The sequence below is a fragment of the Tympanuchus pallidicinctus genome, unplaced genomic scaffold (assembly GCF_026119805.1).
Source record: "Tympanuchus pallidicinctus isolate F22 unplaced genomic scaffold, pur_lepc_1.0 scaffold30, whole genome shotgun sequence".
Lineage (NCBI taxonomy): Eukaryota > Metazoa > Chordata > Aves > Galliformes > Phasianidae > Tympanuchus > Tympanuchus pallidicinctus.
Genome location: NW_026294748.1, coordinates 4,208,970 through 4,235,982, shown reverse-complemented (window position 1 = coordinate 4,235,982; position 27,013 = coordinate 4,208,970). Strand labels below are relative to the sequence as shown.

General features: G+C 51.3%; 1 protein-coding gene across 10 annotated transcripts in view; it reads left to right on the top strand.

Moving 5' to 3' along the window:
- Positions 1-27,013, top strand: part of LOC128087678 (protein CEPU-1) — a 307,830-nt gene that overhangs the window by 249,840 nt on the left and 30,977 nt on the right. For all 10 annotated transcript variants that reach the window (XM_052697522.1, XM_052697521.1, XM_052697516.1 and 7 more), the window contains one exon: positions 16,776-17,008. In XM_052697522.1, coding sequence (XP_052553482.1) covers positions 16,776-17,008 — 233 coding nt within the window. The remainder of the gene's footprint in view (positions 1-16,775; positions 17,009-27,013) is intronic.

Below are 27,013 nucleotides of genomic sequence, written 5' to 3'. Positions count from 1 at the left end.
TCAATGAGAAGTTTTGGTCAAACAAGACAAGTTTTTTTTTCTTTTTTTTCTTTTTTTTTTCCCTTCCTCAACTGAAACAGCAATATTGATCTTCTTGGTCAGTTGCATAAAGACCATCTGCATTAATCTGATTTAATGGGGATTTAGCTGGCACTGGAGTGAACCTGTTACTGTTCTAATCTCATTTCAGCAACACACCACTGTTTTTAATACTGTTTTTTTTCCCCCCTTCCCCTCTGCTGTCCCACTCCATTTGGATCAGACTCCTCCCAGCCAATCCTCCACTCGGTTTGGCAATTCTTTCACATTTCCTCAGTGCTGGGCTCCTCCACCACCCAGCGCATCCCAAAAAATGCTGCAGGAGCACACACAGAGGTCTCCTGCTGCATCACGGAGCAGTCTGTGTGCACACTGCCTGCTCCCATGCTGCCCAGTTCTCAGTGCAATGGTTTTTCTCACCTCCAGATGGTGAAAACTATGCAAACTACATGGGTGTGGGGTGGGGGGAAGATCAAGCGCCGTATTTTTGGCACTTCTGCCGGAGGCTGAGGAGTTGCAAGGACCGAGCAGCGAGAGGCAAATTAAAACCTTGCATTAATTCCATTAACTACGATCATCTTCTCACCGGGGATGAAGTTAACCGCTCGCCATTAGTATTATTATCAACAAAAAGTTGCATCAAGATGCCCACGCAACATTAACCCGACCCCGCCGTGCAGATGCGTCGCTCTCCTCCCTCCCATTCCCCCCGTGTTGCAATGACTGCATGCTGAACCCAGCGAGCCTCCCTTCCTCTGCGTGCTGCCTCCCGGGTGCCTGAGTGAGCAAGGTGCTAAAAGGCAGCGCAGGGCACCAATTTAATTTGCCAAGCCACTGGCTCTGCTGTCACCGCCGCGCGCACCGCCAGCTGTGCCATTAGTGCCTGCACAGCTGGACTGCTGTGCTCATGGCAGGCAGGGCTGCTCTCCTTTGTCTTGCTGTTGAACCAAGTGCAAATGCGTGATGAAAGCACACGGTGCCAATTTGAGCTCAGCTTTCTGTTTCAGCGTTGGCAGTGGGTGGAAGCGTTGGAGGGTTTGGGCTTCGCCAAGCTCAGGTTTTGCTTTTGGGGGGAGGGTGGTGTGCTTTGGATAGTGCTGATGGCTGCTTTGCACTGCTTTCCTCTCTTTGTTCGGTCCTTCTGCACCGGAGCGGTGGGCACAATACTGGCTATTTCCAGAGATAAGAGGAGACCTTATCTTTTATCCCAAAAGGAGTTTGTGGTGAAGTGGGGGTTAGCCTCTTCTCCCTGCCGACAGGTGATGGCCTTGAGTTGCACCACGGGAGGATATGTGGCGCTGATCTGAGCTCTCACTGTGAGTCTTTGGATGAAGCAGATGCCTCTGCTCAACTGGGAGATTTGAGATCTTCTCCCTTGGGTTTGGGTTTGGTTTAACCCCGTTTTCCCCATTGCCCTTGGAGCACTGCAGAGGACAGTGATGGGAGGAGGGAGGGCTGGACAACGTATGCGGAGTGGCTGTGGGTTGATCGATTTCTCATGCCCTCCACATTCACCCACTTTGGCCGTGTGCTCCCTGTGTGCCATGGGGTCTTGTTTTGGATCCCACCCTGCATGGAACAGCTGCTCTTCTTGCTCTGTGTCACACAGCTTTGGGGTCAGGCGGTGCTGGGCAAGCCAGCCCTTTGCAGTGGAGTGCATTACTTGTCAGGGAGCACCGGTGAGTTACAAGTCTGCAGTGGGTAATTTTTCCTTCCCTTTTGCATGGATTACACTTGTTCTCTGCATGGCCTTTTCAGCAGGGAGAGCAGTTTGGTTACACATTACCTACACAGCAAAGTGTGCTCTAATTGGCCAAGAATTGGTCCCAAAATGTCAGGGAAAGATTTATTTCCCAGCGCAGCCTCTCCAGGTACTAATTTTTCTATGGGCCGCCAGATAATGGCTCCAGCACACAATAGCTCAGAGTCCCTAATCAGGACACAGAGCTGTAATTGGGTTGAAGGGATTTGAAATCATTAAAGCCACATTCAGGGGAATAAAAAAAGGAACCCCTACCTTTCCTCTTCTCTTCTCCCCCCCAAGACAGAGTAACTGTGTTTAATGAGCAGCTCCTGGCACATCACTTGCGATATTCCGGTAATTGTGTCGGCAGCAGAGCAGCCCGAGAGGAGGTTATTGAGCATCCTGAAGTGCAACAGTCACAAGTTCTGCCATGTTGGTAGTTTCAGGGTCCAGCACCCAGCCTGGTGTTGGTGGAGCTGCAGTGAGTCTGACTCTGTGTTCTTCTGTGTCCCTGATGCGCTGTGCGTCTTCCAGCCGTGCTTTGGCTGTCCTTGGTGTGTAACCCTCAGCTCAGCGTGGTTCCAGAGCTGTGCTGCTGTTCTGGTGTTGTCCTCTGTGAGAACTGATGGGAACGGCTCTGCAGCAGGTTCACTCTGGGTAGTGGCAGGTGTGAAGCTGAGAAAAGGTCTCCCACACCGCGCGGAGCCAAATTGCTCACTCTCGCTTGAATTCGCTTTGATTTTTCCCTTCTTCAGCATCCTGCTTCACACTTCTAATGGGTCATTTTCCTCTTTTTTTCACATTGAGCAATTTTCTCCAGTGTTTTGAGACGCATTGAACTCCACTTCTGTCCTCTGAATCTCTTGCAGACCCCCAGCTCGGTGTCACCCATTCGGTGTACAATGTGCATTTGCTTCGATAGTTGCCAAGGCTGGGGACGGTGCTGGCACCAGGCAGAGCCCAGCTTGATGAGCTCTGCTCTGACAGCACGCTGCAAGAGCTCCTCAGCCCCAGGCTGAAACGCTGTCAGGATCTAAATGCAAAAGCAAGAAGTTTTGTTTGGGTCAAACGACACGTTTTGTTGGGCACGGTGTTTGTACACGTGATAGGAGCAGTGGGGCACAGCTGGGCACCGTTGCTGCGTTGAATCTTCATTGCCATCGTGTGATGGGGTCCGGGTGGTGTTTGGTGGCTGCAAGCAAGGGACCACCACCACTTTTGTCTTTGAACTGCTGGGATATGAGTGCAGTGCTGTGGCACGGCGCACTGCAGCTCCGTTTGTTTCCCTTAAGCTGCGCAGTGCACCCTCACCCGCTCTGCAGGGAGGGAGAAAAGGTGACATCAGGAGGTTCACCAGTGTGGGGGAAATATTATGTCCAGGTTTAATTGGCAGCGATTGTTTTGTCTTCTGTACAAAAGCAGCAAATCCCCAGAAGCTGGTCAGGAGCACAGCTGTTTATGGCGAACAGAAGCCGCTGCTTATCTCCTTGTAGCAACCTGTCTCCAGGAGATCACGGCTTAATTAACTCGCGTGTTATCGAAAGTGAAATTGTACAGACATGGTTTGGGGGGGGGAAATGAAAAAAGAAGAAAAAAAAAAGGGAGATAAAGTGAAAGGAAGGAGGTGACCTGGGAGCCAAGTGGAGGGAACTCTGCAGAACGCCGAGCACGCGGCAGGGTGGCTCTGAAGGGAAGGATGACGCAGGACGTGGTGCAAAGGCACAATGTGGGGTTCTGCTGGAGGGGGTTGTGTGCTTCCAGGGCTCCTCCCGACCCGATTGCTCCTCAGATCAAAGCCGGAGAGACAACAATACATTCTGAACTGAGAACATTAATTTGTATCCGGAGCGTTTTAATAAATAATTTTTTAAAGCCCGGCTCAGCCCTGTCATCTCAAGCCAATTGCATTTAATATCCAGCCCTTCTGACTGATGGGTTTTTAACACCGTAATTAGCGTGTATGGCTCTTAAAAGCCTTTGTTGGTATCTCAGTCCTTCTCTGCATTATGGTGTCCCTGCCCCCCTCCTCACGGCCCCTGTTTGATAGTGTTATTCCATTTGTAGTTGTTTATTGCTCCCACTGAGGCAGATGAAAGGCAGGGAGGGTCCAGAGCTCTGCTCAGAGGGGCTCTGCAGCTCTTGGGCTCCAAACCTGAATTCTGGCCTTAAAGGCCACATGTCTGCAAAGCGGATGTGGTTCCCGATGCGCTTCACCGGTGTTTTGTTGGCTCCTTGCTGTTTGGTTTGGGGTTGTTTTGGGGAGGGTGCTTTCTCCTCCGTGAGAGCTGAAGTCTTTATCTAACGGCCTGTGGCTCAGAGCTGGGGCTTAAGAGAAAAAGAAGAATCCTCCGTAAGTGGAATTAGCACCAGGCACAGTGTTTGCCCACTGTGTGCCATCTGATCCACGGGAGGAGCTCAGCTCTGTTTTTGGAAGGCACTGGAGTGTGAGCATGGGGAATCAGACCTTGTCCAGAGCAACCAGGTGCTTTCTTCCACGTTTTGTTCCACTTCACTGTTGGCTAAAGATGGCCCCAAGGCAAAATCCCAGCTCTGAACAAAAACCTCAAGTCTGAACCCGCTCCCAGACTGCAGGTGCTGCTTATCTCGGCCGCGATAAGAATCAAATCTGAAAAGCTGAATCGCTGCTCTGTAGCAGCACCAGACCTCTGCCGTGCAATTGCCCTGCAGTGCTTTAAGCCTCGGGTGCAGTCGTCTGTCTGCACAATCTGCGAGCGCAGCGCATTGCGAGGCTCGTGCTTAACGCCGTGCACAGCTAAATCCTGCCATGACCCCTGTGCTAGGCAGGCCTTACAGCTCCCGTTTTGCAAGCAAGGAGTGAACAGTCCCTGGCTTTCAGTGAAAGCAACACCGGGGCACGTTTTGCCATTCAAACCATGCTGTCAGAGAACTGTGTTAAGCTATCGTGGAACCCAATGGTGACCACTGTAAAGGGAATGCTTCAGTTGCCCTTTGTGGCAATGGGCAGGCGGCAGTCCGGGGCACTGCAGCCCCCAGAAGTCCATCCCCGTGCCCGTGGACATGCGGTCTCTCCAGCAGCTGTAGGTGCTTATGTTGCCTGCTTCTGATCACTGCAGTTCTCCCACGAAGCCATGTGCACAGCTTGTGCCGGCACAGCCTGCAGCAATTTGGACTGCAAAGACCTCACACCCAGGGAGCCTGGAGCAATACAGGGCAAATCTGCAGAAGACTGGAGCGAAGCACCGGTGCTCGTGCTTGCTTCCTGCTCATTTTGGCAGGTGCTGTGGGTGCTTTCAGGGGGCTGCTTTCCCTGCCATGGCCAGCAGCGTTGCCAGCTGAAGGTTTTGCAGGGTGACATGCCTTGGCACCTTCCCATCCCCAGCTCAGGCTCTCTGGCGGAGTTCAGGGGGCTTGCAATAAAGTTTAGGGCCTGTCCATGACTTATTGTTGGCTCATGCTGCTGCCTTTCGCCGCTCTGGTGGCATTGCCTCTGGCTGGTGGTGTCTTGCAGCTGCTGGCCCCAAAAATTGGCCTGGAGCTAAAGCTGTGCCTGCAGAGCAAAGCTGAAACCCTTCCCTACCCTCTGCTTCTTGTGTTAAAAGACTGTTTAGTCACTGGGTTTGGTGCCTGCTTGGCAGCAGATTGCTGCACATCCTCGTAGTCTTGTTTTGTTTTCAGATTGCCTTTTTGGAGATAAACACTAACATCCGCCAGGGAATGATGGACGAGCTCTTCCTTCTGAAGCCTCTCTCGCTTTTCTTTCTGGAGTGCCTGCAAAATGTCCATCGCTCTCGTCCTGTGTCCTGAGTGCAGGTGCTTGCTGTGCTCACATTGCTTTGGATCGCATCGCAGATATGCAGAGATGCTCTGGTGGGGGTGGGTGGATGCCCAGTTTGCTGTGTGCTGGGCTGGAGCCCTTTGAGATCTGGATGTTGAGGCCTGACAGCGATTATCTGCAAACTGCAGGATGCGAAGACTGGCAAAAATGAGCCAAGGAGGGGCTTATGTGAGTGGCCTCTCCTGTCCTTTACCCATCCTGTGGCTGCAGGAAGCACAGCGCATTCAGTGGCTGCTGGGGGTCAGCTCCTGCACAGAGAAATGGAAAAAGCAGTTGGGAAAGTTGTGCAGGACAAGGAGAGCTGAAGGATGCTGTGCAACGTCAAGGTGAGCAAGGTGATGGCATTTACGCTGGAGATATTTGGGACTCAGGATCTGGGATTAGTGTCAGCTCTCGTGGCAAGCTAAATTAGAAATGCAAAAGCTGTCTCTGTTTGTGATATGGGGCTGTTAGGTGCTTCAGGTGCTGTCATTCTTATTTAGGGATATATTTAAGGATTAACAGTAAGAAGTCCGGCATTAGCAGCAGAGAAATGAATGTTAGTGAGCTTAGGCTTGGAGGGCTTATTTTTGATGATCATCATGTGAGCTGCTTTAGGAGAGATGAGCTCCGAGATGGGGAGAGATTCTTGTACTTCCACAGGAAAATAAAACCTTATGCAAGTTTAAATACAGATCAGAACTCAGCAACAATGACGGCTGCATGGGTAAAGCCGTGTAACTCCGATGCCTTTGCTGGCTGAGGATCTGCAGCTCACAGCATCCTGCCTATTTTTAGTCGCTCTCACTCTCTTTTTTTTCCTTCCTCCTGCAGAATATGCACAATCAAACAATGTCCACAGATTTCTTTGTTCTTTGAAATCACTCTCCGTTTTTAATTGGCAACCTTTCCATTTCTGCCTTGATCACAGTTGGCTGCAAGTAGGTTACATTTGCTATGCGTGCTCTCTCAGGCACTGGAGCTGGGCTGGAGGAGCAACCTGCTGCTCTTCCCTGGGTGCAGGCACGAACATTTGGTGCTGCAAAACATTTGTTCCGAGGTGTAAACTCCACATTTCACTTTTCCCAACTTCGACCTCAATATGTGCTGCCCACCAGCAGCAGCACCAGGGAGAAGCTGTTGAGCATTCACAGCTCCTTACATCCCAAGACTGGAGATGATCCTTGTCTGTTTGGGTTTGTTGTGTTATTATGATCGTTATTATCGTTACCCTTAGCATCATCGTCATCATCACTGCTTCTCGTTATTTTTCTAAGCATTCATAGAATGGTTTGGGTTGGAAGGGATCTCAGACAGCATCCAGTTCCAACCCTGAGTGTTGAAGCTCATCCCAAGCTCATCCCTCAGGGTTGTTTCAGGTGCATTTCAGGCTGTGTTTCAGCTTTCTGCAATGGGGGATCAAGACTGCAAGACTGCAAAAGTACCCAGTTTTGTTCTCTAAGCAAGTGATCTGCTGGCCTCATGTCTGCTGCCTGGCCAGGCTGGACAACGATTGAGTCTCCATTACTTATGCGTTTCCTGAAGCTGAAACAATTGCTATTATCCCACGTAACATTGCATGACCTACATTTTTTACTTTGAAAGCCTCCAGCTAATAATTAGTTTGAGTTTCGAATTATAAATAAACGCATTTATATTCCAGTTTAAAAGAAAAAAAAAAAGGAAAAAAAAAACAACCGAAAAGGGGTGGGGGTGCAAGGAAAGCAAGCAAACCTTTTATTAGGTGAAATCACCACCTCTCCCTGCTGGTCTCTGCATTCCCTCTGTTCCTCAGTCTGTTGGGGTGGGAAGGAAGGAGCAGATTTGAAGGAGGAGGAGGATTTGGGCATTTTCCTGGAAAACTGCAGGAGCTTTGGTGCTGGGGAAGTTAGGGCCATCTGGCTAAATAGGGTCAAGCTCTTCATTGGCAGCGTAGGGAAGTTTGGAGGAAGAGCAGAATGGGGTTGGGGCCACTCCAGTGGATTTATCACTTAGGACAGGGACCTTTAGGAAGGAAGCAGGCTGTCCCTTGCCAGATACCCACCGTCCACCTCTCCATCCCATATCCAGCTGCAGCAGCCCAAGGAGGCTGCGTGGTTGGGATCGTTCATGGGGTGTCTTTAAGTAAGCATGATGTGACACCTAGGCTGTGATTCACAACCAGTGAAAAAAAGTCTGTTCTGATGCCTCCAAGCACGGCTAACGTGGAAAGTGCCGTAATGCGCCGAGCCGCGCGGCCCCGCGCCGGTAATTGTCATTCTGCTCTAAGCTGGCGATCCGTGTATGCCTTGAAGCAAGACAATTGCTAGCCTTTGTAATTTCCTTTATGGAAAAAAAATCCAATCAGACTTAATAGGGACAAGACCAATAGAGATCTGTGGAAATGAGTGTGAAACCTATAGGAAAGGATAGACAATGAGACGTCTCCGGAGCAATCCCACAGGTGAGTTTTGCTGTGCCCAGGGAAGGTTTGCGTTCTCCTGTTGCTTCAGTGGCATTTGTCCATAAGGTGTTATCCAAAGCGATGCTACTTCAGGTGCTGTTTCTATTCAGGAAAATGTCAAATCCTTTCTGGGAACTCTTGTTGTCTTGGTAATTTCTTGCAGAAACAAGTTCTATAAAAAATCCTCTCTTTTCTCGGCGCTAGGTTTTTCTTGTCTATTTTGGATGTAAATATTTATTGGAATACTTTTAAAAAAAAAAAAAATTCGGGAGCAGCTTTAATAGAACACGTGTGGTGTAATTTCTCCCCAGAATAGCTCTTGTGAGCTCTTTGAAGCACAGATGGAGGCGGAGAGGTAGCTCATATTTCTGATAGCAACACGGCGCCTTTGGATAAGAGCCCTTGGACGCTGAGATGCTGTCTGGCCCCATTCTTTCTTCATGCACTGTTTCCTAATCTGAAGTGCAGCTCTCTGGGAGGTGCAAGCCCAGCAATGAGAAGGGTCAGATTCACAGCAGTGGGATGGAAGCACTGTGGTTTCAGGCAGGAGCGGGGCGAGCTGGCTCTCTTCTTTTTGGGATGAGCAATGTCTGCCATTGCAAGAAGATCCCCCGAGTCTGAAAGAGCAAAGCTTGAGCACAGAAGGCAGGACTGCCCTAATAAAACATTTACTGGGGTTTGGAGATATGCTCACTCCAACACGGTGCATACATATTAAATGATCAAAGTTGGAGGCCTTTGGAGGAGCCGGCTGCTAATCTGATGCAACCCTTGGGCTTTGCTCACCGCTGGCTGCATGGAAACAGGCAGCAGCTCTGTTTTCCCGTTTAAAAGATTTCAGGGGTAAGCCAGGCAGGTCATAGCTCAAGAAGCAATAGGATTTGGCTTCTTAAAGGCTTCGACAAGAGGGAACTTGGGGAGGTGTTTGGGTTGAGGATGAGTTGGGCTCCATCTCTCGAGTCTGTTGCGCTCCTGATCCCACTGCACACCATCTCAGTGCCATGAACATCACAGAATTCTACGATTCAGTTTTACAAATACAAATCTGATTCTCACTGCTCCAGCAGGTCGGTACTGATGGTTTTCAGCTCAGTTGCAGCATCTTCTCTGTTTCTCTAGCATCTTCCACAGCTTTCATCTAATTCCTTGACTAGATTCCATTTACCGGCGGTCTCGTTCTTTTAAGGTACTTGAATCTGTTTGATCATCAACAAATTCCTCTCTCTGTTCCTCTGATAAAAAATTAAATCTGGGCACCTTCTGAAGGCTTTCCACCCTCCCCCTTTTTTTTTCTCTGTGCTCCGTGGGGAGTCAGAAAGCCCTTTTCTAGAAAAATGAAATAAATAAAAATTAGAGTTCAAAGTGTGACATCTCCTCTTAGAAAGAAGAAGAGGTTGAGAAGAAGAAACAAAACCACCATATATTCTTACAGACGTGACATCAAAATGAGAAACTATAAAGGACGTGCTTTCAAAGGCTCACGCAGGGACTGAGTTGGTTCAGTGGGAAATGGGCAACTGGAGTCTCTCGTGGCTCTTTGAAAGCGTGTCCCCAAGCTCCCAAAATCCTGTTGTTTTACCTCAAGTGCCAACAAACATGCTGCAGAGCATCCTGTGGGCTGCAGGGCTGCTGCAGAGCAGGAGATGGTCATGGGAAGCTCTTCCCTAGGATCCCTGTAGGATTTTCTCCATCTATGATTCGTTTTGGGGAGGGAGAGCTGCAATCAACCTGTTTGTCTTGATTGCATTTTTATCATCTTCTTGAGCTAATTGTGTGTGTGGGTTGGCATGCAGGGCGCTGTGCAGTCCCAGGTGGTTTCAGTGCCTCAGTTCCATTGCTGAAGCTGTGGGATGGGTTATGGCTATGGTTATGGTTAGGGTTATGGTTATGGCTATGGTGAGGGTTAGGGTTATGGTTAGCGTCCTGGGCTGGCTGTGGATCGGCGCCTTGCTTTGCTCCATCTGCCTCTGCATCACCTTGGATTAATTACAGTACAGTGCAATATACATTTGTATGGTGTCTGCACAAGTGTCTCAGGGCCCTTTGCAATCTTAAAAATCTAATTAAGGTGCAGCCTCCAACATGAATGCTTATCACTGGAATGTGTACAGCGAGGCAGACGCAGCAGGCCTTTACGTCTCAACCAGGAGCTGAATCCACATTCTCGTGGCATTATTAATTACTCAGCTCCTGGTATCTGAGACACCAATCGATACCATGAGCCTGGCTGGCTGGGAAGCTTTCAGTGAGCGTGAGGGGATGGGTGATAACCATCAGTGAGAAAAGGCTGAGCCGCTCCTCTGCAATTGGGCTGGGAGGAGGAGGAGGAAGAGGAGCTGCAGTGCAGGACACGTTGCATTAGGGCACATTTATCAGGAGGCTGTTTGCTTTATGCAGAAATGAGATGGCTGTTTGGGATCTTGGCCTGAGAACAGCGCTGCCCTATTGGGGATGCGATGCTGAGGGATGCGGTCGCTGCTCACGGTTGGATGGGTTGGGGTTGGACTTGGGGATCTCGGAGGTTTTCTCCGACCTTAATGAGTCCGTGATTCAAAGAAGGCTTTGGTGGCTCCTCTCATTGGTTTCACAAGTGGCAGCAGCCCTTGGGAGCACCGGGAGGGGGGAGGAGGGAGTGCCACAAGTGCAACATAAGCGTAAATAACCGGGAGGAAAAGGGAAAGGAAATGTGAAGAGGCCCTTTAAATATGAGCCTCCAGAGCCCCGAGCCCAACTAGCGTTCCCTCAAGTATTCAAATGAGATTGCAGCATCAGATTGGTATGCATTAGGCTGGTCTCAATGAAAATTAACATGTAATTGCTTCAAATGAAGTAAGTGAGGAGGTAATCTGTTCTTAAATTGGATTCGCAGGATTTTGTGGTACCATAATGCAGCTGTGAAATGAAATATATTTTAAGGATGATGTCCTTAAGGGGAGGGAGGGGGAGGGCGTCTGTGCTGGGGAGGGTCCTTTCCCTCCGCCCCTCTTTTGTTTTAGGCCTTTGGGTGGACTTGTTGTCTGTTGAAAACCCAACACCAGAGCTCAAGCTCTTCTCCATGCAAGTTTCCATGTGCTGTGCCCACCTCTAGTCTTTGTTTGCAACTCTCTTTGCTCCGTTTGCTCCCAGCAGCATCCTTCTGCTCACAGCCCCGGCTCACCCCTCGCCGCTCCTGTTTTGTGCCTCAGCTTGTGTGGAAAAGCCACTTTAGTGATAATTTTCCACTTGTAATAAGTTAAGTGCATCGCTTCCTTTCGAATACATTTTCAGTGCAGTTAAGCCCAGCAGTCCCTTGCCTGTGTGCTTAGTTAAATGCGCTTCTTTGCAGACCGTTGGGGTAGATGGCTTCACTTTATTCCTGGGCCATTAGTGTCAATTGCACAAAGCAGAAGCAGGATTTATTCCGGGGGCACAGCTCATAATTGAGCGAGTTCAGCGCTGGGGATCAGCGCTAACTGCTGGGAGTGCAGCGCCGAAGAACTTCCCCAGCAGGCTGCCGGCAGCTCTGAAGCTCTGTGGGGCCAACAGCGGGGGATGCAAGGCTTGGGGTGCTCTGCACGGCGTCCCCCCCAGCCCAGGCTTTGGTTCCGTGCACTGCAGGCATCCCACATCCTGGCTGTGGGGTGAGCAGGAGGCACGGAACGGAGGGATGGGGAGTGGGAGGAGACGTAATGTCATGGAGTTTAACTGTCGTGCGATGCTGGCAGGGAGGTGATGAGATCATTAGGGAGTTCTTTTCTTCGTGCATCATTTCCCATGAGTCCTTTTGAGTCCTCTCCGGCTTGCAGACCCAGTGTGGGGTGATGCTGTCCCTTTTGTAGGTACCTCTGGAAGACCTCTGGGGAAGGGGTGGCTTTTGTATGTGGTTGTTTGCCTGCTGGCATCCAGGAGCCACGAGCAATAGTTCACCTACTCTGCCAAAAGAAAAAAAGGGAAAAGGGAAGAAAATCAGCAGCAACAAAAGGTCCGCAGCTTGCAGGAGGCCCTGAGCTCATTGCTGGAGCTCCCTGTTGGGGCAGCACCTCATTAGTAACCCAGCCATGTCCCCGCACAGCTGCCTCCACGCATTTCGGTGCTGGCGTCACCCCCTGGCAGCATCAGCACTTTTGGAGGGCACCCAAAGCAGATGGGCCAGGAGCCCCAGCCTCGGGGACAGGGACTGGGTTTGGGACACGTGTCCTCTGCGTGCTGCCTGCACGGCTGCTTTGTCACACACTCCTCTGAGACGGAAGATGCCGTAGATGTGCAGAGCCCCGTTGTTAGCAGAGACAATAGGAGGATAAATAGAAAGGCTGGATGAGCCGAGCAGGGGAGCAGGGGACTTGGAAAGGTGCTGGTGCACTGCTGCATTGCAGAGAGAGAAAGACTTTTGCAGACACGCCGTCCCTGCTTGCTGCATTGTGACCTGCTGCTCTGCACCAGCATCTCCCAGGGCTGGGGCTGCTCCGTGCCCGGCTCTGTGCCCCCCAGCACACTGCAGGGGGGGTCCGGCTCCATCCCTCCCTCCCCAGTCTGCTTTCCTCCTGTTTCTTTGGCATTTGCCATGAAGGCAGCGTACTGGGAGTTGTTTGCAGCATTGAATCCCGGGCAATGAACCAAGGCAGATCTTTCCGAGCCTGGTATATTATTATTAATGTAATTAGCGTGAATCATTTGCATGTATAAACTTTCAATTGAGGAGATCAGGTACTTTACAAACACGCATTAACTCTCCCTCCCTGGGAAGGAGGTGCCAGCTTTGTTCAAACCTTGCAGAGGGCAGAACTGAAGGGCAGGGATGAGCTGCAGGTTGGTGCGAGCAGAGGAAGGGCGGCACCTCAGGGCTCCAACTGCACCAACCGAGGTGAAACTTGGGAGGGGAAACACAAAGGGTTTTATTTTCCACTTCTGAGCGCTGCTTTTGAGCACCTCTGCAAGAGGCTTTGTGGTGGAAGCTGATCTTAAGGTACCCACAGCCTTTGGGGATTGCTGGGGGGCTGGAGGTGGGGACCCCCCATTACTGCTGTGTTCATTGCTGGGTCGGGTCCCTTTGCTCAGGAGGTGGCAGCCAAATTTTGGCTGCCCCCCACAGCAGAAACAGCACGGGGAAATCTATGGGAGCAGTGGGACCGTGCTGGAATGGGATTGAGCTGTTCACAGCCCAGCCTTTAATTAATCATAATAAATAACAATAAAATGTGATAATCACAGAAATAAATCTAAGATGTGAAGCTCTGCCTCGGGCGGAGAGCTGGTTTTGTTGATCATGTATAGCACAGTGGTGATGCTGGAATGGGATGCTGGGGGTCGGTCCAGGGGTGGCTTCGGAATGCAGAGCTGCCTGAAAACTGCAGAATCGGACTGGAAATTGCTGGATTAGGCTGGGGATGACCAAATCAGACTGGAAAATAAAAAAAAAGCAAAAGCCATCGGGGCTGCTGAGTGATGGTGCCACGGCACAACACGTGTGAAGCTCCATCAGGTGGTGAGGATGTGGGCAGGGGGTTTCTGCAGGGTGGGTGCTGAGACCCCATCCCTGTCTCTGCACCCCGGGATGGAGCTGGTGTCCTGATCATTGCCATGAAAACAGCAATCAGGTTGCTAATTTTACCGAGCTCTTTTCAGTTCTAATTAGCATTATTCATTTCTTATGTGTCCTGCTGGGTTAAGACAATCTGTGCTCTCCAGCCCAGCCCTCTGAAACACCAGCGAGCTGCACAGGAGGCAACAAAAAATGTTGTGTGCCAATTACTACACTTCAGTAATTAAAAACCTCCTTCCTCCCGCTGCCAGGCCACCCCCTCTCCAACATCCCTGTGTGCAAACTCGAGAAAGCAAAGAGGAATTTGGGCAGCCATCATTGCCTGTGCAATCTGTGCCGAAAGCACGGGGAGGTGCTGGGTGCTGTATGAAGCATGGCATGAGGGCAGGGCTCCCAGCCTGCGTGCCGTGGTGGTTGTAGCCTTGATACGTGATGGTGGGATGCTGGGATGGAGGTTGGTTGGGGTTCTGGTGGACCGTGGGGTGGTTGGCCAAGCCCAGATGCTTTAGGAGATGTCGAATTGTGTCAGTAACATTTCCATTTCCCATAGGGGAAACAAAGAGGGAGAAGGTTCGTTGCTCTGCATCTTTTTGGAGGAGAAGGCCTTGCTTTCTGAGCAGGAACATAGCTGGGATTAAAGAACTTGGGAAAGAAAATGAGCTCATTGGAGTTTAAATATTTTGACATCTTGTTTGGAGGCCACCTCTGTGTTCCGGCCTGCCTGGGGCCTTAGAATCGTAGGATGGCTCAGGCTGGAAGGAACACAACAGATAATCCTGTTCCAGTGTCTCTGCCTTCCCTCCCCATGGCAGGGCAGGCGGAGCATCCATCGGTCTGCAGCATCTCTGGGCATCACTGCGTGCCAGGCGTGGGGCGGAGGGAGCGCGGCGGTGCCTCTGCTGCCCACCTGTGCCTGGAGCTCCGATCCCAGCCCCTGCCAAAGGCTTAACGCTCGGCTGCCCCGGGATGGAAGGGAGCAGATGGAGGGGTGGGAGAGCTGCGAGGAGGGGGCGAGCCACGGGGACCCCAGTGCTTGTGCATGGAGGAGTGGGCTGGAAGGGCGCAACGGGGAGGCTGTATCCTGCCCTGCAGCCCTGGTTCCTGTCATATTGAAGTCATTTGCTTGTCCTGGCCTTACCTGCACCGAGAGGGGAAGGGAGCTTTCCTCACGGCAGCCAGCTCGGAAATAGAGCCTGGTGCCTGCAGCTTACAGCACTTTGTCCCCAGGGCTGTGCTGCTGCATATGGCACAGGTTTGGCTCGGTAGCTTGGAGAAGGAGGAAAGAAAATAAAATAACAAGTTGAAGCTTGCCGATCCCAGGGACAGAGGAGCGTGTCTGGGTGATAAGAAGAGATTGCGACCGGGTGCTGTGAAGGGCGACAGCACTTATTTCACTGTTGCCTCATGCGTTACCTGAGCCCCATTGCTTCTCAAAAGCACTTAAATGCCCATATGATAGAGGGAATGCTTGGATTACACACTGTCTGGCTCCATTATTATCCAGGGATCTCCAAACTGATGCATTTCACAAAAAAAGAAAAGAAAAAAAAACTGGCATGGAGGAGGAGAGAGGGAAGATATATATGGTTAGCTCAGGCTGCTTATGAGTTCTCAGTGATGATCTCTGCAAAAGAGGTCAATCTGAGGGATTCAGGCTGCACAGGGCTTCCCATCACCCAGAAATGCAGCTTTAGCAGAGGGCTGGACACCCCTCTTCTCATGTGGAAGCACTGCAGGAGCCCGTTGCATTGCACTGGGATGGGCAGGCCAGAGCCAGAGAGCAAATCCGTACCTGTGTTTTATTCAGACCCCGATGGTCTGAGCTGCCAGCATTGAGATCCAGAGCCCAGTATAATAAAGCCATCCTTTGGGGTGAAATCCCACATATTACTCAACTGGAGAAACTCAATTCTAAGGTTTCACTCAAGTTGTAAAGCAGCTGAGAGCAAGCAAGAGCAGAGTTCTTGGTGTTCAGCCCAGGCTGAATCTATCACTTTTTTTTTATGAAGATAATAAAAATCTGCTTGCATTTAATTTATTATTATCGTCATATCATTATGGAGCAGCAGTGAAATAGTTTAATTTATCAGATGTTTTTCACAGCAGAGAGGGAGGACGGTCTGACTGCTGGGGTAGCAAGTCCTCAGGGTCCTCGGGGTCCAGATGTCCCCCATCACCTTGGGCAGTCCTCCTCCATGGGTGCTCAAATCTCCTTCCTCCAGGCGTTGGGTGTTTGGGTCGGGGTGGTTTTCCAGCTCCTTCTGCAGCTGGAGGGATGGAGGAGGATGGAGGAGAGGAGGCGGTTTGTCCCCCGGGTGTCTGCTGGCAGAGCTGAGCGCCGCTAGCTCTCACGACCGCGCGCTTCTCTGCATCTCCCTCCCACACCTATAGAATGGGAATAATGGCATCGCCCACCTCCTGGGGAGAGTCGGGACATGGAGACGAACTGGAGGTGGTGTGGCTCTTCTTGTAAACACTCTGCAAGTCCGCGTGAGACACACAAACCCTCGAGGAGGAGGGGAGCAGCAGCAGCGTGAGGAGGAGGAGGTGGGGGTGGATCGTGCCCCACCGAGGCCAACTCCATCTTCATTGCACACAAGGGGGGGCACATCTTGCAGCTTCACAGAATCACAGAATCATAGAATTGTAGGGGTTGGAAGGGACCTCCTTGTTGCCTGCTTGAAGTTCCCCTTTACCCAGCTTCCCATGATAAGAGTTAGGCTGTTTCCATGGGGTGCTGCCTTCCTTTGCTGCCCTGCAGGCTGCTGGGAGCCTCTGGTGCCTCCAAAGTTAATTTGCATCCCAGCCGGTGCACAAATAATGGAGTAGAATGGGGAGAATATAAACAGTGGAGCTTAGGCTGAGTGGTTTTATGGAAGGACATTATCCGCCATCGCTGGCATGCAGCAAAGCCCGACTTGGTTCTGTAATCTCCAGCTTGCTTTGGTGGTTTGGGCAACAGGGAGATGCCTGTGTGCTCTCAAAAGGTGTGGTTTGGGGTCAGCAAGGAGGTTTGAGGCAAGGAGCAAATGGAAATGTGGGGGCTGTAGGTTGCACAATGGATGGGCTGCGATCTGCAGTAGCTGTGAAGCTGTCGGGGAAAGCTCTTGAGCCAGCTTAGTTGGCTATCAGTGCCTCGAGCAGAGTGCTGGGTGCCCAGAACTTCCAAAAAGGGTGAGGAGTGGGGCTGGGAAAGGGTGATGGCAGCATGCTAACAGGTCTGCTCTGCCCACAGGTGCTCCGTGGACAACCGCGTCACCCGCGTGGCCTGGCTGAACCGCAGCAGCATCCTCTATGCCGGCAATGACAAGTGGTGCTTGGACCCGAGGGTGGTGCTCCTGGCCAACACCAAAACCCAGTACAGCATCCAGATCCACAACGTGGATGTGTACGATGAGGGGCCCTACACCTGCTCTGTGCAGACAGACAATCACCCCAAGACGTCGCGCGTCCACCTCATCGTGCAAGGTAAGGGGAGGGGGCTTTGAGGGGGGGTGGGCTCAGCGCTTTGACAGCTTGGTGCAACCGTAGGTGATCCAGGATTGAGAGTCCACATGAGGTTGGGCAGTGCTTGAGTGTGGCAATGTGCTGACAGATGGACTTGACGACCTTAGTGGTCTTTTCTAACCTTAATAATTCTATGATGTAAGCCAACTTACTTGTAGCAGTCATGGGACTCTGGTACAGGCATCTCTGCCTCCCAAAATAATCACTGCTGAACTCACATTGCTGGTTTTTTGTTGTATTTTGATGCTTGCTTTTCTTTTTTTTTTTTTTCCCAATGCTGGAGGCAATGCTTAAAGTAAAATTTGTGTTGGGGGAAAAGAAAGAGCAAGCAGATTTGTGTACTGTGAGGGGGTGTGTGTGTGCCTAGCAACAATATGTGTTTGTGTATTAAAACTCCTGCGAGGAGGAGGAGGAGGGATGGCGTGGGGCGATGCAGCATGTGGTGACCCAGCACATCTCCTTGGGGCTGCCAGCCCCAGAGGTGTGTGTGAGCCCATGGGCCCACAGCAGGGAGAGGACGGGTACAGCTCTGCAGGTGTGGGGACACGCTGAGTAAGGGACTGCTGGCATGGAGACAGCCTATGGGGATCGATGGAGAATTTCTGATCCCTTGCTAGCAGCCCTTTTTTTCCTCCTGCTTTTTCTGTGATTTGGCCAGAAGCCCTCTTAGCATAACACACCAACTCGAGTATTGGAATCTCATCTCGGGCTAATTTTCGAATGCTGATGGATGTATTGATCTGGAAACAAGCTGGGTTAAAAAGGCATTGGTCTTGTACACAGAGCTGGGTTGAGCTAATCCGCCGTCAATATGCCAGGCCCGAGCATAATTGACAGCCTAATGAATAGAATGGGGGGAAAAACCCAAACCCAACCTTCCCCCCCTCCTTCCCCTTCCGTTTTGTCTTTCCTCTTCGAGCAATCAAGCAAACTAAACACAGCCGGACTTTCTCCATCTCCATTAACCACGGAGAGAAAGCGGATGTGTTGCCATCCTGGGTCTTTGCTGTTTATCTTGCAATCTGTTATTACCTGCCTGCATTTCTTAAGCCAAAGTCGATCACCCGCAAGTTCCCATCACCAGGGTGATGCAATTTACATTGGCTCCCTTATTCCAGTGTGCTGACCGGTTTCCCGTATCACCAGACACCCAGGCTCATCCCTCCTGTCTTGCTGCAGCATTAGGAAGAGATGTTTGGATACAGGAGGAAAAGGTCACAGCTTAATTCCCAGCAGTGGTTTGAGCACTGGAGGACTCAGTGATGGTCTCAGCCCTAGAACGTGCTGCACATCCTTCCTGCTGCTGGAGGAAATGCTGGCTCTTGGAAGCAAGGCCCCTCATTTCAAGAGTTATTGCTTGGCTTGCTCAGCCATCTCTTGGGTGGAATGAGGCAGTAGTGTGTTCTGCAGCAGGGTGCATGGAGGTGAGCCTCCTCAAAGGGAGGATTGCTGGAGTGACCCCAATTAAAGACGAGTGCATCCCTCCTGCCCCCGGGTGTGGGGGGACGTCCGTATGGAGAGAGCTTGGAGCTCATCATCCCTCATGGAGCTTCTGGATGGAGTGGGTCTGTGGGGGAAAGAATGAAAAACAGAAGAGGGATGGGGTGGGAAAAGGAGCTTTCTGTAGGACATGAGCGTTGGAAATGGTCCTTTGTGGCAGCAGGGGGAGAGGAAACTGAAAGCCATTGGGAACCCGAGGATGGCCGCGCTGCAGCAAGGGAAACGCCGCGCATTTATTTCTAGGTTGACTCTACTGATGGCTGAGATCCCAAAATAGGTGGGCAGAAGGCACCTCCAGAGCTAATTTAGCCTGTCCCCCTGCAACGAGGCAGGGACAGCGCTGGCAAACATTTGTGAGAACTATTCTTGAAAATCTCTAACGAAGCAGATTCTGCCATCTCCCCAGACAATCCATTCTACTGCTCTGCTACATTTATAATTAGGAAATGTATGGGCTATGGCTAATATCTAACTTGAACCTTCTTTGTTGCAAATCAAGTGGAGTTTTTCTCATCCTATTCCCAGCGGATGTGGAGAACAATTGATCAATGTCCTCTTTGTTACAACCTTTTGCTTTTGGGAAGGTTGTTATCTTGTTGCCCCTTAACCACCTGCTTTCTGATCCCACTGGAGCCCTCTTTCTCCCACCTTTCCTTGTTGGTCAGGCTTTCAGAAACTCGTCACTCTTGAAATCCTTCTCCTGAAAGGCAAAAGGTGATGGCTGCTGATCCAGGAATAGCAGATCACTGCATCTCCCCCTTCCATTGCCAGCGAGCCTCAGCACTAATATGGGACAAATGAGCCCAGGAAGGAGACAACAGCCCTGTGGCTCTGAATGCATCAAAGTTTGGACCTGCTATTTTGGGGACTGTTTTAAGTGAGGTCAGGCTGGGTGTCGGTGATGTGAAATTGATGTGAGGCAGCAACATCGCTGCAAAAGGTGCAAAGAGCGAGGAAGGAGCTCCCAGCCACCTCCTGCCTGTTTGGCGTGGAGCTGAAAATGAACCTTTGGGGCAGAGCCTGTGTTGTCTGCAGTGTCTGGGAGGTGGCCCCTGCACATCCCAGGGCTTCCTCATGGATTTCTTGTCAGGAGGGGCTGCAGCTGCAGGAGCACAGAGCAGGGAAGCGTGGCTGTCCATGTTTTCAGCAGTATGCTCAGACTCTGAGGGCACACGTGGGGTTTGGGGTGAAGGTGGGGAGAAGCGCCCAGCAAAGCGTGCTGATGTTATTGGCACAGCTGCACAGGGAGCGGTGGGCTCAGCATCCCCAGGGGTGTTAAAAAGCAGCAGAGATGTGGCCCTGGGGGACGCGGTCAGTGGGCATGATGGGGTTGGACGTGGTGATCCTTCTCCAACCTGAATGATCCTGTGAGTGGGATTCTGTGAGTGAGCTCTGTGCGTAAAGAGATGCGGAAACCCAGGGCAGAGAAGAAGGCTTCAGTTTGGCCCCATTGACCTTTGAAGAGTAATGCTCTTCTCTCCTCCTTCCCCACGTGGGTTTATTTAACACACAGCTCCTTCTCCCTCTCCCCAGGGGCACTCCAGCTATTTAAGCCTCTGTTCTCCAGGTCGCTGGGCTGAAAAGCGAGAGGAGAGGAGGGAGGAGGATGGTGTCTGGAAAGCTCTTATTTGTATTGATAATAAGCCGTCTCCGACGCGCGCCTGCACAACACTCCCACTGCCTTGTAAGATGCATTATGGAAAGTTGGCCTTATCTCAGTGCTGGAAATGGACTTGGTGAAGGAGGCACGGGTGCTGCCGGAGCTTAATCTCACTTAGACACGCGAATTTGCATGATAGAAAATGGTGGAATTTTAGTGCTTAGAAAGAAAGCAGGGAAAAAAAAAATAAAAAGGGAATGCAACTGGGGGATATTAGCACTTTCCATTGCTTTATCACTTTCTTTGCCCCTATCTGGCTCTTTCTTTTGTCACCGTTGCAAGTAATCACCCCTCCCCTTTTGTTTGGTGTAAATGAGTTTTCCCTCTCCTTCCTGTGTTGGGCTTAATCTGCAAATCCCTGCTTTCATATGGGAACTAATTACCAGCTTGCTGGAGTTGGGGGCAGTGGGCATAAGTGACACAGGGCTGCTCTGGGGTGGGAGCTGGCACTGGGTTGGCACCTCGACCCAAGCATCACTGCCACCCCATAGCATCACTGCCAAGGTGTGTTCTGCAGTGATAAAGCATCTGATGGGGCTCACAGCCCCACCCCGGCTTTGTTTCAAGCTCTGAACTCTGCCCAATTAATTTTCCTTTGATGCAATAAGCTCCTTTGGCTCAAGGGAGGTCGGGAATAACTTTTTGAGGGCACTGCTGCTGCCTGCCTGGCATGTGAGCAAGGAAGGGCTCACACAGTAATGCAGGAGGATCAGACCCTGCAGCTGTTATTGCTGTTGTGCAAAGGCAGCTTGCAGGGAAAACAAGGTGGATAGGGATGATGAGGGCTGGGCACTGGGTCTGGTCACTTCTGATGGTGCAAGAAGTGGGATTTTGGAGGAGTTTAACCCTCAGGTTGAATCCAAGTGTCTGGGTACCCACTTTGGGGCTGGGCAGGCTGTCCCAGCCCCCAAGAGTCACTTGACCCCTTTGCAAATCAGTTTAACATCTGCAAGGCAGAGATAATAATTGTCACCTACTTCACAGGGGGGTTGATGAGGATTAATTTGGTAATGTCGACAGAGGTCTTTGAAGATGGAATGCGCTATCTGAGAGCTGAGCATTATTATTAATTAGCAATTATAGCGTGGGGCAGGAGGGGGGAAAACAGACTCTGGGACTTGCACCAAGCACTTGTCCCTGCTCTCAACGCAGTTTCAGGCTCTCCTGCTGCTAGAGGGACCAACTGTGCTGGTCTCCACTGGGTGCATGTCCTGCAGTGCATCTTCCTTCCTGGGGACACTGGCACAGGGAATAGTGGGAGGGATGGGGAGGTGAATGGTATTTTGGGTAGGGCCAGAAGCAAACAAATGCCCAGTAAAGAATGTCATTGCTCCCATACAGAGAGAATTGGCAGGAGACTGAAGTGAGGGGAAGGGAAGGGTAGTGACTCATAGGACACGGACCGTTTTCATTTCCTGCATGCTTTTATGCCTCACGTGCATCACAGCTGCGGGTAGTTTCTCTGCTTTTGTCCCCTGATGAACTGCTAACACTGGAATCCAGCAGGTTCCTCTAAGCAGTGCAAATGCAGACCCTGCACTGCAGTGCTGTGACATCCCAGGTATGTGGGGGCATGCAGTGATCTCGTCGGGGCCATTCCCACCTCCCAGCACCCTGTAGTTCCCTTTATTTCCATGCCTCCCAGCATCAGCCGTGCGTGCTTTGGTTGTGGCAAGGCGAGCTCAGTGCAACTCTTTGCTACTCCCACAGAGACACACAGGTCACCCTCGGGTCACTCCTCTCTGCAAAGCAAGAGCCTGCTCTTCTTTGAGCCTTTCTGTGCACGCAAGCTCCCAGCAGCTCCATTCACCCATGCTCTGCAAAGGCTTTCAGGGGGAGGTCACCTGCATCACCTGGAGCCATTCAGCAGCAGCAGCTCTGAAAGTGCTCTGCAAAATCTCACAGCTCCCCAGGCAGAGCCGGAGGAGGATGTTGGGTTTCTGCAGGTCTTGCACGAGTCATCCTCCATCATCCCAAAGGAGATGAGCATCTCCCCACCGCCACGCACGGGTCCCAAAGTAGTGTTCAGCCTGGCAAAGCCAGCGGCGGGTTAATGAGGTGGCTGCCATTGAATGTTACTGCAGTCATCTCTTTTGTTTTACTACGTTAAAATATTTGCGGCGGAGCGGTAGGACCGCTGTAACGCGATAGCGCTGCCTTAATGCTATTGTTACCATGGCAACGCTAATGGCAGCTCAATAACATTATTGCAATTTAATCTTACGACAATAAAATTAAGGGGAGAACAGTGAGACCTCAACAGTGTAACGTTACTGCAGTGACAGCGCTGTTATCGCGATCGCGGAGTCAACGCAGTGTAGGGGAACACGGGGAGCGGTGTGTATCGTTCCTATAGTAACACAGAGGCATCCGCACAGCACAGCAGGGGTGGATGGAGGAGATGGGGCCGGGGTGGCCGTGTTGCAGCTCCCGGGGCTGTTGGCAGGGGAAGGGGGGAAGGTCATTGTGCTGTGAAGTCGCTCTGTTCACCCAACTCTGCGATCGGGTGTCGTTATCGCAGCCTTTCTTCTCCTCCCTCTGTGCTGGAGCTCTTTGGAGCAGGGCTGTTGTTTTAGCGGTAGTAACTCTGCGGGGAAGGATTTAAAGCACTGCCTCCATCTAGTTCCAGATCCTTCTGCCCGGCGTTTTATAGCATGTGGCTGTTATGGAGCGATAACGTTTTATATTTATATGTCATCTTTCATCGTGAAGGATCCCAGCACAAGCTACAAATTATGGCCCTGCCGCAGGGCCAGGCAGGCAACCCGGCACACGGCGGTGATGGAGGGGCTCCATCCAAGGGCACTGGGGAGAGCTGAGCACCTGTAACTGAGTGAGCCATTCTGAGAGGGCTTACTTACCCTGAGTCCCCAAACTTTGTGACGCTGGGTTTGCCCGAGGGGATGGGATGCAATGGGTGCAGCCTTGTGCATCCTGAGCCACGCTGGTTGCATCCAGCGGGCTGCAGCTCCCCTCCTCCTTCACCTATGGGTGAGCCCTGTGCACCCAAGGCAGCACCCACCACTGCCTGGGTGGGCATGGGGAAAGGACCAACAAAAAACACTTCCTGACTTTTGAGCATGAGGAAAGCTCACCCTGTTTCTGGGGTGGAGATGGGTGGGCATAGAGTAAGAGGTGGGACAGGGGGACTGGGAGGGAAGGAGAGCTACTGCAGGGTATTTGGTATTGTAGTGGTGGTCATTTCAGGGGGTGCTTTGCAGCTCAGCACAGGGCATCAGCGTTTTGTGCAGCACCAGGCATGGCAGCAGTGGGATTCAGTATCTTCAGTTTCTTGAAGGAGAACCCAAAATCTGAAAAAGTGCTTTGAGGCCCTAGCAGAGATTGAGTGCACTTGTACAGTTTGGGTGCAGTTGCTGGACTTGGGTGCATTTGTAAGGCTTGAGTGCACTTGCAGGGTTTGAATGCATTTGTAGGTCATGGATGCATTTGGGGGCATGGATGAATCTGTAGGGTTTGGATGCACTTATAGCAGGATGCATCTTTAATCTGCAGCATGCAGCAGAAGGACAGCATCCCGATGCCATGCACACCGAGTGCAATTTGCTCCCAGCTCCAGGGGAGGGAGTCAGAGCTGCTGCTCTGTCCCTGCATCCCTGTCGCATCCCTCGATGCTCGCTGTGCGCTCGCTTTGTCACCATGCCTGGCAGGCAGTGATGCCCAGTGTGCTTGCTGCTACCCCACAGTTACCACCCCCATTCCCTCTCCTGCACGTCAGGAGAGCATCCTGGCATGGAAGGCAGGTTTCAGTGCTCCAAGACCTTCTGCTCTCCCCCTCCTTGGTCAGCAGGTCCTGGCCAACCCTGCTCTGTACATTTGGAGCCTGGGCACGGTGCTGCCCGCCTGCCCACATTTCTCCATCTCAAGTGCAAATCTGGGCCCGCTCCGCAAGGCAGCTGCTTGGCTCCCCTCACGCATCAGCATTTGGTTGCTGTCCATGGGTATTTGGACTCTGACCACTGCTCTAATTCCTTGTTTGTCCTTTAATAAAAGACCTGCGAGCCCTTTGACACTGCAGTTGGAAGCGATGGGACCTCGCGCCCTGCGTGCCAGCTCGCGTGGCAATCTGGTGTCACATCCATCCTGCCAACCCGGCTCCTCCGGGACTCACATGTTTGAAAACAGGAGCAGCAGCTCATCTCCCATTCACTGTTTTTCTCCATCATTTGCTTTATTAAATATTGATTTTCTGTTGCATTATTAAACCTTAAGTCCCGAGCATAAATTCTGAGTTGATACTTTAATCTGGCTCTTCTTTTTGGCCTTTAGAGCTGATTTTATGGCCAGTCCCCCCGGAGCCTGTCCAGCAACAGCACTCTGGTTGCAGCAGGTTTGGTCAGCTTGGTGCTGCCTTCACCATTGCCATACATAGGGCAGCACCTGTGGGGGTTCATGGCACAGGGTGCAGGGTGCAGGGGGCCAAGGGTGCGATCTTGCAATGAAAAAATGGCAGATGAGTTTTGGGGAAGTCAGGATGTGTGTTATACAGTGCTGCCCTCGCTTGTTTGGGTAGCACAGAGAGACTGCAATCCAAAAGAGGAGTTTTGTCACAGGCAGCAGCGTGGCATCCTCCTGTGTGCCCCCGTCTGTTTGCTCCCCAGGGCTTTTGCTTATTGCTTTGCCAAAATTGCCACACTCAGAGGCAGGCAGTGTGGCTGCAGATGGCGATGTCTTGTCCTGAACACATCTCCTGCGCGATGCTGTCCAGAGCTGCACTTTGCTAGCTCACAAATCCCAGAACTGGGCTCAGCCAAACCTCCAGGCGAAGCTGTGGGGATACAGTGGTGGGACAGCTGCCAGCCCATGCAGGGACGGCCACCAGCACATCCCTGATAGCCCGGCTGGGTCGCACTGCCCTCCCCATCCCTATCGCGGAGCCGCACGCAGCGCATCGGTGCCAGGGCTGCAAGCTGCCAACAACCAGGTGTCGGAACATGGATCCTGAGCCAAGCTGGCTCTGCGGCCAAAAGGGAGGAGGGGAAAAGAAAAAAAGAGGCAGAGGAGCTTGCACACGGCCTTTGGATACCTATCCAAACGGAGCATGCTGGGCAGTATGAAATCCGCATCTGGCAGCCGGAGCGCTGAGCAGTGATTTAAAACCCAGCTCCCAGCGGCAGGGAAAAGGAGGCAGAGTGGGAAGCAGATGTGAACACAATGCTGGAGATAAAGGAGAGGCCAAGGGAACAGCTGCTGGAAAAGCTCGACAAATATCTGCGAGCTTAAGGACGGGCTGGAGGGGTCACTGAGCCTAGGGGAGAGTGAAGGGGGGGAAATGGGGCTTTTTTTGCTTTGGAGAGGTTGAAACTTGGAAAATGAGATTGGGGACTGGAGGGACACGTGCTGGGAGCTTTGTGCTCTCGTCCTGCTGGCTTTTTTTTATTTTTTTTCTGCTTTTCTGTTCCGGTGGTGCAGTGAGGAAGAAAGATTTACAGAAGGAGATGGGAGGAAAAATGGCAAGTGGGGAACGAGAAAGGAAAAAGCCTCGAAAAAAGATGGGGAATGTGTGACCTTTGGGAAATGCGTGTGGAAATGAGTGGGCTGTTAGACTTGGTGATCTTGGAGGTCCCCTCCAACCTTGGTGTTTCTATGAATCTGTGAAATACAGGTCCTGAAATATTGCTGGTGTGGGTTTCCTGGCCCTATTGATGGAGCTGGATCCAAACATGGGGCAAGGCGGTGATGATGGCAGCCCCATAGGATGTCCGTGGGCTCCCCTTACTCTTCCTGGGCTCAGCAGAGATGTCTGTCCATGCCATGCCCTCTGCAGTCCCTTACTTGCTTCATCCTGAGAGCTCCAGCTTTCATCCCACTCCTCTTTTGCAAGCACTTCTCTCACGGAATTAATTCTTTCTTGCAGTGTTTTCCTTCTCTATCTTTTCTTCTGGGCCATGTCTGTCTGAAATAATATTTTTTGCTCCTTCAGCAGCAGGGCTATATAATTGATGGCCTCGCCAAGCTTTCTGAGCTAAACATTAAACCCTTCCTGCCTTGGCTCCAGCCGGAGTTCATTACTTTCTGAAAAGCTTCGTGTCTGTTTGTGCTCAGATTATTGTTGTTGTGGAGGGGAGGATATTGTCAGCAGAGAGAGAGGAGGAGGGGCTGGATTTGGCCAGCACTGCTTTGTAATCAAATCCTGCTCGCCTGCTTTTTAGCAAATTTTCCAGCCTAAAAAGGCCTCTTTTAGTGAAATTGGAATACCAGCACCCTCCTGGAGGCAGGAGCACAAATCCTGCCCCTAAGTAACGTGCAGCATGTGTGGGATTGTGTTTTCCTCATGCTCTCTCTCTCTTTTTTTGGTTTTTTGGTTCTTTTTTGGCCAGACGGTGCAGAAGTTTTTCTCTCTTTTTTTTCCCCCCTTCTTTCTGCCTTACCCCACTCCTCCTCCAGGCTCCCTTTTCACCTCAGCCCTTAAAACACAGCAAGGCGGAGGTGATTACAAGGATTGGAGATGCAGTGACACTTCCCTGCCAACAAGTAATTGATTTATTAAAGACATTACAATGCATTCATGGTTGAGCGTAAGAGTTTCCTTTGAACTCGCTCTAAAATCCAAAGGGATTGTGGCTGTTTGTGAGCACCGCGGGCAGAATAAATCTGTGCTCCCCCCCACCTCCCCCTGCTCCGCTGCAATTTCATTTCCCTTTGACTGGCACAAGTAAATATCACAGCTCGACAACTCCCGTCCAGTGACCGGTGTGATCCAATTTAATAGCATTTAAAAATTCAAAGTGATTGTTAGCCAAATGGAAATGTAAGATTTCGTACCCAGCCTGCCTTGGGGGAGGAAG